The sequence below is a fragment of the Schistocerca piceifrons genome, chromosome 7, assembly GCF_021461385.2.
Source record: "Schistocerca piceifrons isolate TAMUIC-IGC-003096 chromosome 7, iqSchPice1.1, whole genome shotgun sequence".
NCBI classification, from domain to species: domain Eukaryota; kingdom Metazoa; phylum Arthropoda; class Insecta; order Orthoptera; family Acrididae; genus Schistocerca; species Schistocerca piceifrons.
This window is the reverse complement of record NC_060144.1, coordinates 476081582-476091931: the sequence shown is the minus strand read 5'-3', so window position 1 is coordinate 476091931 and position 10350 is coordinate 476081582. Positions and strand designations below refer to the sequence as shown.

The 10350-nt window shown below is 34.2% G+C and overlaps 1 protein-coding gene across 1 annotated transcript in view; it reads right to left on the bottom strand.

The window, feature by feature from the left end:
• Positions 1 to 4678: 4678 nt before the first annotated feature.
• The window catches only part of LOC124709026 (transcription factor SOX-5-like), a 93451-nt gene continuing 87779 nt past the window's right edge, over positions 4679 to 10350 (bottom strand). The window contains exons 8-10 of the mRNA XM_047240673.1: positions 9097 to 9144; positions 8840 to 8992; positions 4679 to 8610 (exon numbers count right to left, since the gene is read on the bottom strand). Coding sequence (XP_047096629.1) covers positions 8117 to 8610; positions 8840 to 8992; positions 9097 to 9144 — 695 coding nt within the window. The 3' untranslated portion in view covers positions 4679 to 8116. The remainder of the gene's footprint in view (positions 8611 to 8839; positions 8993 to 9096; positions 9145 to 10350) is intronic.

Below are 10350 nucleotides of genomic sequence, written 5' to 3'. Positions count from 1 at the left end.
TAAATATGTGCCACTATTTAAGTTGCAACACTTGTGTGTAAATACTAACTTTAGAGATGTGTAAATGAAGTGAGAAAACTCAGTACTCTTGTTTGTGCAAAATTGTGTTCTCATCTTAATGTAACAATTCTAATTTCGATTTTCAACCTAGTTTTCATGTCTATGTTCAATGTGGATTCTTTGATCGTCCTCCTTATTCATCTCTGAGTGATATTTTTTTTTTTTTTTTTTTTTTTTTTTTTTTTTTTTTTATTCTGTAAATCTCACCATGAGGCTGAGTTACCCTTTAACAAAGTGAAGCAGCTGTTAACACTATTTATAATAAACTTCAAACAAAGAAATTAATGGAAAGTTGCTACTTTGATTGAATCAGTGCACAGAGAACTCAGCTCTGAACTCAAAATGAGCAAGGAAGTCTACATGGAAATTAATTACTGAATTGACCTTGATTAGACTGCCTGACTGTTTCCATTTTAGCTTGTTAATCAATTAAAAGTGAGGAAATTTTGCACTTAGTATTTCATTTAGTATATTTAGTATATCTGTTACCGATATCAGAGTGCATTTTTGTTTTTTCATATTACATAATGTGAGTCTCTGTGGGATTGAGACTTAATGATCTACTGTGAACCAGTCCTAGCTGTGTTTCTATTATGATGGCTGTGTTTAGTGTGGTTGAATTTGGATCCCTGATTAGTATGCTTGTGTCATCAGCAAACATTACAGTTTTTTTGAACAGTCATTTAAAGTCACTGTAGTTTATGTTGATTATGAACACAAACTTTGTATAGCTTCTTTTTATATTTCCCAATTCTAGGTTCATCTATTTTCCTCTGGTGCACCCAGTCAATGTTATCTGCTAAGAAGATAAGACTGCTCAATTTATGAGATCATATGTTTCTCTTTCTGTACAGAATACTTGACAAAAGCGATACTAAGAAGCTCTTAAGTCAATGACTGATTCCAAAACTAGCTCAGTAGTGGTCCTATCAAGCCAGTAATATGAAGAACTGCCACTTTTATAATGTCCTTCATGTGATATTTTTGAAATGAAAGCCTGTTGATGGTATAAACAGTATTTGCTGGAGTAAATCTAATGACTCTGTGTATCAGAGGTTGGAGAGTTAATTTAGATATGAAACACTGACTGGAACTTAAATACTGGCCATTCATTTATTTAATGGGGCTACTGAAGAAATATTGCAATGTTGTTGCAAAAGTATTGAAAAATAGAGAAATCTGTTCATAAATTTAGACTCTGTTGTGAACATTATATTTTCCTTTTTTAATTTTTGCATGCTTTTCTTCTTAAATCAAGAAACACATTTTTAAGATGATTCAATTACAGCTGCATATTTGAAAATATTCAGTGTATTAGATTGTTCAGTTCTCTGTTTATCGTAGGTATGTTGGTCTATGACACACATAAGAAAGATGGCCACCATAATCTCTTTTTTGAGTACCTAAATCTTGGTGCAACATGTAAATCATAGCTCCATGTACATTTTTTATCACTGATGTGTGTACTTCAAATTGTGATACCCTTACAAGCACATGAAATTTACAGGTTTTCATATGAGCACAGAAACAACAAGATCACTGTGTAATTAATTGAACGCTGTTTAAAATATTGGCTTCCTTAAAATGTACTGTAAGCAGTTTCTTGTTAGAGTACTTTTTTAAGTTCTCATTTTCACTACCCGGCAGAGAACTTCTTCTCTGTACCTTTTATAACTGAAAAGTGGGTATGTCATTAACTCTTTGGTTATACTGTGACTAGTAGCTTCAGTTGTGGGATTGACTGACATGGCAGTGCTAAAGCTTCTTGATATTATACGTTTAAAGACTATAGTAATCAGTAATCATCGATCTTCAGTATGTGTCTTTGTGCATAAGTGTGATGTGGAATTGCATTTGGTGCAATCTGTCTCATGAAAGGTGTACAGTAAGGGAGAGTGCAAACGAATATCAATAAAGTTTGGCATACTGACTTCAGTTAATGGGAATAGGAGAAGCTTATGTTGCTGAAAGGCAGTTACAGTTTCTCTGGTCTGAGATAGGATGTACTGAAATGTAGTTCTATTAAAAAAACATACAACATTCAAATGGAAGCAACAGAGAAAAGGACTGAAAGAGGCTCATCAAAGAGAGAAATGTGAATAAACATCGTATGGTACACAGTATTTAACTGATTGTAAAGATTAGTTTTTGATTAACAGGTAAGGCCTGAAAAGGTATACAGGTGATTTAATGACCATATCAGGAAATAAAGAAAAAATTCCAGTCATTGGAAGTTACAGAATCCATTTGTATTCTTCTTGCAGTAAATCACAATAGATGTGTACTTTCAGGTAGGGTTGACAATCAAATATTATTATTACTTATATACATTAAGTCTGTTATGACAGTCACATGATGATAAACTGATTTATTCAGTGAACCATCGCTTTATTTCCTAGACAGAGCTTCTACCAACATTACCTACAGCAAAGTTTTACCTTTCTTTCATCACACACCACCATCACTGAAACTTTCTCATTGTTTTTGCAGAGTTGTTTAATAGTCCAGTCAGTCAATAAACATTAAGGGAAAAAGTAGATACAGTTGAAAATTTTTGTACAATTGTGGTATGAAGAACTAACTACAAATCCTGACAGGTGGGGTGTAAGCATGGGAGGAGTGGTCTTTAAAGGTAACTTCTAAGCGAAAAAGGTTCCTAGTGGAGAACTGAACTACTTTAAATTTCCTACAAAAAGGGTCCTACTCATTTTTCTGTAGGAAAATAGTTTCCACAGCACAGGGGATGGAGAAATCACAGATTATTGAAAATAGTGTTTAATGACATAAAATTAATGTATATTGTTAGGGGTAAGAACATACACGAAATGTTTGTACAGTATCTGAGTGCAGTGGGACCATGCTTAGGGATAAATTGTGTTCTGAGGGAGGAAAGCAGAGGTGGAGATTATAAGTGGGAATGAACGAAGCTTGCTGGATTGTGATCATGCACTTGCCTCCTTCATATATTTGCTAAATAAAGAGCAAGTAGGCAATGATCCATTCTCTCTGCTGCAGAAGTCACAAAAAGCAACTACAGGCTGTTTCACACATTTATACCAACCCTTTTGCAGCTCACCTTATGAATCGCTGATGATGCTGTGTGCAGACACACCTTGGGTATTTATTTTCTGCAAGATGTGTTTACACTACATGGAATACAAATATAAATTACTAATAATACTAAGACAACAAACGCATATAAACAGAATCTAAGTAAATCTCTGTGCACTGTTCTACAGTGCTATAGGGAAATTGATTCTTAGTCATCCTGGATGGTAGCTGTAGCATTCTTTCAGGTAAGACAACTTCCCCAAAGATGAGTGCTGGTCACTTTTCAGTTTGCAGACAGACTGTACCTTCCCCAGCATTTCCTGTCCAGTTGACTCACGTGAGTAGACAAAATAACTTCACTGAGCTCGTGTTTATTTAGTGGAGTTATTTTCAGTTTATTAAGTGCTTATTTATTTTCAGTTATTAAATGAGGTATTATGCAAAGTGGGAGCTGCCAACTGACTACTGTACTGGAGAACCTTCCCAAGTGTAGCATGCTGTTAATATGTATTTGACAACTTTGATTTAATTGGCTGCACTATCAATGGCTAGAACACTTTTTGCAGCTTGAGGGTATCAAATGCATCAACCTAGTCTCAGCTCACAGCATCTGAAGAACAGTTTAAGCCTCTACTTAAACTGGCTCTCTCTGTAACAGAAGTAGGTCATGTAGATGTTATGGAACTTCAAACATTTCAACACAAGTCAAGCAGGACCTTACAGCTGATTACTGTTTTAGATTTAAACATGATCAGTCCTATTCCATCTGATATATTGATACCCACCTTGTGAGATATATTGTGGATGTATGATAAGTGGCTCCACTCAGGTGGAGCCCACTCTACAAGTGCCAGAAATTCCTGAATTTAAGAATTATGCAGTATACCAGTATCACAATGATGAGACAAGTGCAGTAACTTTGTGGTCATTCACTGATTTACAGCCAAGTGATTATAGCACAGTTATGTGGCCTTACAATATGCTATCAACACTGCATAGGTCACTGACAACATCACACTTACAACTTAAGCACTCCTCAGCCTTTGATTACAGGAATGTGTTTTGCATAAAATCTCACTTACAGATTGCAGATAAGAATTCACTAATGAAATGAAATTAGCTTCTCTAGACAATGTGAGCTCAGTGAAGTTGTTTGTCCACTTAACAGAGGAACTGGATAGTTAATGCTGGGAAGGTATAGTCTGTCTCCAAACTGAAACGTGAACAGTACTCGTGGTGGATGAAGTCACATTTTCTGGAAGAATGCTACAACTTTACAGATCTTGAAAATTATTTTCTGTGATATTGCAGATTCCCTTATTCCTTCGATATCTGGTTTCCTCGTTTTATGTTACTGTATTAGAATATGATTACAAAACATGAAAAAAATTATTTATTATATTCCAGAGTCTGATAATTAAACACCAGAAACATATATCCTCAGTCTCAATTCTTTTTAATCAAAAAAGAGTTCTGCAAGGAGAAAACTGCTGGGAAAGGCAATCAGAAGTGAACTTGACTGTGGAGTGTTCCTAGAAATAATATTTTCAGTGAAACACAGTACTCATACTGTCCAAAAAATGTCCATTTATTTATACTAAGAACTGTACATGAAGACATGTAAACAACTAGTAGACCAGTTTTCTTGTATCAAACTGTATGGTCACAGAAGCAATACCAAATGTAGTAACCAGTTTGTAGCATTGTTATGTAGGTATTAGATAGGCAAGCTTCTGGGTAAGCCAAGTTGTTGATGTGGAAACTTCATGTTGATAAAATAAGTCAAGTAGTACACAAAGGAAGTTATTACTGTACATGAAACTGGCATATTTTATTCCATAAAACACCATATATAGTGATAATATATATATATTTGTAACATTACTTTCAATCACTTTTGATATTATATACTAATTTTATATCCCCTCTATTTATTTTGTTCGCTGAAGCACACACTCATTTTTCTTTGGAATTTGTACAATATTTTTCAAACTTTTACACATATATTTGGCACAAACTGTGAGCCACAATAAGCCAGCAAGTAACTGGCAATTTACATTAAGCATATTTTGGTAGTAATACTTCTCTGATCTAAATTTGTTACCAGAAATATTTTAATGTGATACATGACAAAGTATGAACAGTTACATGGACCGAACCATACAAACTGTCACTTTTTACCAATTCTGCATTTAAGCAGAAGAATTACTTATTTGTGAATAGATTTCCTACGCTAATGGAAAGCATAAATATATGCAGTGAATTTTCCCATCCATGCTGAAGCTTTGTTGTACTGATTTTACATTTACAATTTCTAGAGGAAGATAAGTGTACTTGACATAGTTTCATACTTAAAACTGCCAAAATAATTTACTTTAAAACAACACAACAGATGAAATCAGTCTGTACAGCATTACATTAATAACAGTATCAAACAGAAGAATACATCTCATTATTTTTACAGAAAAATGAAACTGGTTTCTATGGCACCTACTATAAGTTATCACATTTTATATTCTTGCATAATAACTGTACATGTAACAATACTTTATACCCCAAATTATTTTATCAAAATTGCTATGTTTTAAATCTGAAACATAAATGACAGTGTTAGCTCATAGCTTACCTTACAATATACATATAATAAAAAATTCACCATCCATTTTTACAATAAACTTCCATTTACAATATTTATTCTACAGTGATAAAGATTTGGAATTTCCATTAAACATGCACCCAAATAAATAACACACTTGAAATAATATTATTTTTATCAAGTACAATAGCACCATTCCTACCAACAATCAAGTTAAATTTCCTATACTTCGAATTCTAAAAATGCATCATCTCTCTACATTCCTCCATGACTTGTTACTTTACTCAGTCTGCAAATGTTCAATAACAACAATAAATTACAATAATTAACATTACTGGCCATTTCAACCCTTTCAAAGATAAATAAATATTGCAGGGTCTGTGGCTAGGTTTCAAGCATGCACTTTTTTCACATGGAAGCAGGATCTAAGAATAATGAGCAAAATGTAAAAATTTGACAAATACTGTGTACACTGCAAAAAATTATCACCTTCTCTCATAAAAAAAGATCTGTATGGTTTGATGATATGACATGTTTGCTGCAATAAATACATTTGGAAAGTGTTTGTAAACAAGAATTAATAATTTTTAAATATGCCTTGTGGAAAAGCATTCATTTTTTATTTTTTCAGCTTGAAAGCCAGTGTTTTTGCCTGTTGTTTAAAGTATGGACTAAAGAGTGGGATTGTCTATAGATACTACAAATATGCCACCAAATCTTGACAGAAACATGACTGCAAATGAGGTATGTTCTTCAAAATGTTCATTTTTGTTTGATGAAATTAACAAGTCAGACAATAGACATATTGGTGAACAAATATTGACAAAGATAATCTTTAAGTCATGAAAATGTACCTCTGTGCACAAATAAAATAATGTTTACGGTTATAGAGAGAGGCACAAGTTCAAAATATTTTATGACAGCCATGGCCAGTACTATAAATCTAATGAATGTAGGGTTTGTGGGGCAGAAAAGTTACTATGGCATGGTGTGGCTTGTGGGTTGAGAGGTTTAAGATGATAAAAGGGTTGTCTGTACCGCTTGTTTCGGTCACAGAGAATTAACAAGACAGAACCTTACAAGCCAGACTGAATCACCTTAGTACATCTTTTCCATGCCTGATTGCAGAGCATGTGAACACATACTGAACCCTGCTATTGGGTTAACCACACAGATGTGTCAGTTCTTGGTGCTCTGCATTCCAGAAATCACAAAATTAATGATGATGTGGTCCCTGAATATAATGAATGGAAGTAAAAGCTCTACCATTCCCTTAAAAATTTCTTTAATCATATTTATTTGTAGACTAGTAACATGTAGCATCAATTGGAACATGAAAAGTTTGTATTGCAGTTTGCAGAACTTTTGTGTGGATGGTCTGTGTTATACAATTTCCTACCATTCTGTACAACGTCTCAAGAAGAAGTGATCATGTTCTGTAATTAAAATGTTTACAGCAATGTATTTTACTTCTCCTCATGCTTTATATCTGGGAAATAGTATATTTACTTGCCTTGATTCACAAAGCTGTCTTTAATTTTTAGTTTTTTACCTCCTTTCTATCTAGAAAAACAAAACAAGCAATTTGTATTGAGTTGGAATTTTGATTGAGTGTTGAATTGGTTTGTGGACTTGCGATAGAGACTGAATAAACATTTGATATTAGAGGTAAATACCTTGGAAAATGAGTCTGTAAGTTTTTGCTCAGTGAGACTTTAACAGATACAATGCTATATGAAGCATGAGTTAAATGTATATTTATTAAGCAGAACATGGCATAACATGTGAAATATCAGCATATTTGATTAACTGATTTGTCACTAATTGCTTTCTAACAGAGATGATGTGTTCTTATAAAATAAATTTCAGTTATGTCATTGGAAAAGGAACTACCACTTTATTTATTATGTAATATGTTATTACCTGCTTGATTATCAAACCCAACCATGGCATAACATGGCACAATGAATTATCACAACCTCAGAAGCGAATAATCAAAATCCAAACAAAAACAAAACAAATTCTGTGTGATTCTTCGTTTCCAGTCACTGTCTCACAGAACACCACAGATCACAACATTATCACTTGGTACATACAAGTAGGTTCAGATTTTCCATTAACTGTCTGACAGAGTTCACTAAAACATTTATATACGTGTATTTATGCATATGTTCATATATTTCACTTAACACTGTCTGTGCACTGCATTCTTATTGCAGAATTAATGCAGTGTATCATATCAAAATACACCAACGTTTCTGATGGGCACAGCAAATTGACAAAATTTACGAATTAATGCCACAACACTGTGTCCCATTCAAAACCACCGAGATCATTTCGATACCGTAGGTAGTTTGAGGAATAGTTTATATGCACTCTGTGAGGTGGGCTATAGAAGCCCGCCAGCCTTCAGTCCTCTTCATGATGCCTCGGACTGGTGTCATAAGTTGCAGCAGAGTTTGCATCTGGAGAAAATCCAAGTACATCAGGTGGAGACAGACTGTCTGGAGGATAATAAAATGGGTGGTGCTGGCTACTTGTGGTATCAGTGCTGGGACCTGCAGCACCGTTGGGAATAGAACGTGGTGGAGTGCTTGACTGGCCACTTGATGTACTGGGTGGTGCTGTGCTGGGCTCATTAGGTCCTAAGAATGCACCAACATTGACTTCAGGACCGGCACCACCTTCACGACACCACAGCTGCCTCATTTCCTGTCTCCTTTGTCGCATCAATGATTTGTACTCAGAAATCCTCATTTTCTTTCCATCAACAATGCAGGTACGTTTAGGTCGTGGTCTATATCGGTAGTCAGGATGTTTCTCCATGTGCAGTTTTGATAAACGAGATTGTTCTTCATAGTAAGGTTGTTTCTCGGCGTTGGACATGGCCTTCCATCGTGCTCCTGAAAGACCACAATTCGTAAAATCTAATTGTATATTCATATGTACTAATGTTTTTTTTTTCATTCACAATCAATAAGTGAATCAGGAGGGGAGAGGAAATGATGAATGAAGCAGAGAAATAGGAAGAAGGAAATAGAAAAACAGGCGAAGCTAATATGAAGGTCCTTCAAAGAATGAAATAGAAGTTTTTGTTTTAGTTTTCATTTACCTGAAATTCATTTAACTTACCTAATATTTTGGAAATATTTGAATTATGCATGTCAGGACAGGCTTTCAGTATTTTTCTTCGTTCATCTTTAGCCCACACCATGAATGCATTCATTGGACGCTTTATGTGTGGCTTTGCTTCATTGTCCCGCTTTTGCTGCCTTACAATCTTTGCTGTAAACAAGTGTTAAAAATAAGTCATATATTTCAATAATATAAGCATTTAAAATATTGTCTGCTGAAAAAGAGAAGCAGTCAGTTCGTCTATTTGTACATACCTTTCTCTCCACTGTCATCTAATCTGTAGCCACCCTCTGCTCCCCACACTGAAAGCAAAGAATAAAAACAACAAATTAGGTTAAGCAAATTCATTGCAAGTAAGACAACATTGTCATTGCATTATTAGACATTGCAACAATCAGTTTATTAAGGAGCAATGTTATTCAGTCAGCAAGGACAAGCAGTTTTGAATCTGAATTTTGATTACAAATTACTATTACCAAACACCAGAAAGTGCATACAATTATAAATAATTAATTGAGAAGTCATGTCTTAACAAGAAGAAAGTGGAAGAGAGAGGAATGCATGAAAATGAGTAATGTTTACTGATTATGGGAAAACAACATTCTTTTTGTATCTGTATCATCCAAGGCTACAATTTGTTAATAACCTTTCCAACCAGTGGAATTATTTTTGTGACAGTTGCCTGAAAATAATGGTCATTTAATTGAAGATATCCTTCAGCACAATTTCTGAACTGTACATGCCTTTTCCTTTTTCTGTCATACATTAGTACTGTTTCATAGTTCTATTAAGTAGAGTGAGCTTACAGTTCTGACAGATTGTGGAATCTAGTTGCACATTTGTTGTGGAAACATAGAAACCTATTACTTAATAATTTAGTCTATTTTAGTAGAAAATTATTATCAAAATTATTAATTATTATTGTTTTTGCCCATTTGTTTTTTTCTTAGAATCCTATAATAGTTTGTAGAATTACATTTGAGAATTTGTTCCATAAGGTATTTGCGGTGTCTGATAAATGTGGTTAAGCCTGCTATAAGTCATGTCCCATAATGTCAGCATCAATCTAAATTCAAAATCCGTTTCTGTTACCATACTTTAGAGCTATATTTAGACCTCTGTATTTTACAAACTTTTAAACACCAGTGAATGACACTGCCTAATCCACACTGCTGATATCATCCTCTGTTTTTTTTTTCCTTCCACTATGTTGTCGTCTGTTAGTGTTCTTGAAATTTTTTGTTCTATGCTTGTACACAACACATGCTCCATCTTTTCTTTTCATAAGCTTGAAATCTGTACTCTGTATTTAGCGTACACACTGACCTGACCCCAAATTCTAGCTCTCAAAATTGCTTACATCAGTAATTTTATGATTAGTCTCTTTGCAATTATCAGCTAAATTTTTTCTGTGTATACCTTTTTTATGCTTAAGAACACAAGTTTATTTCAGCAGATTTTCATTAGTGTTCTTTATTTTGTTTTATTCCTCCCCCTCCCCCTCCCTC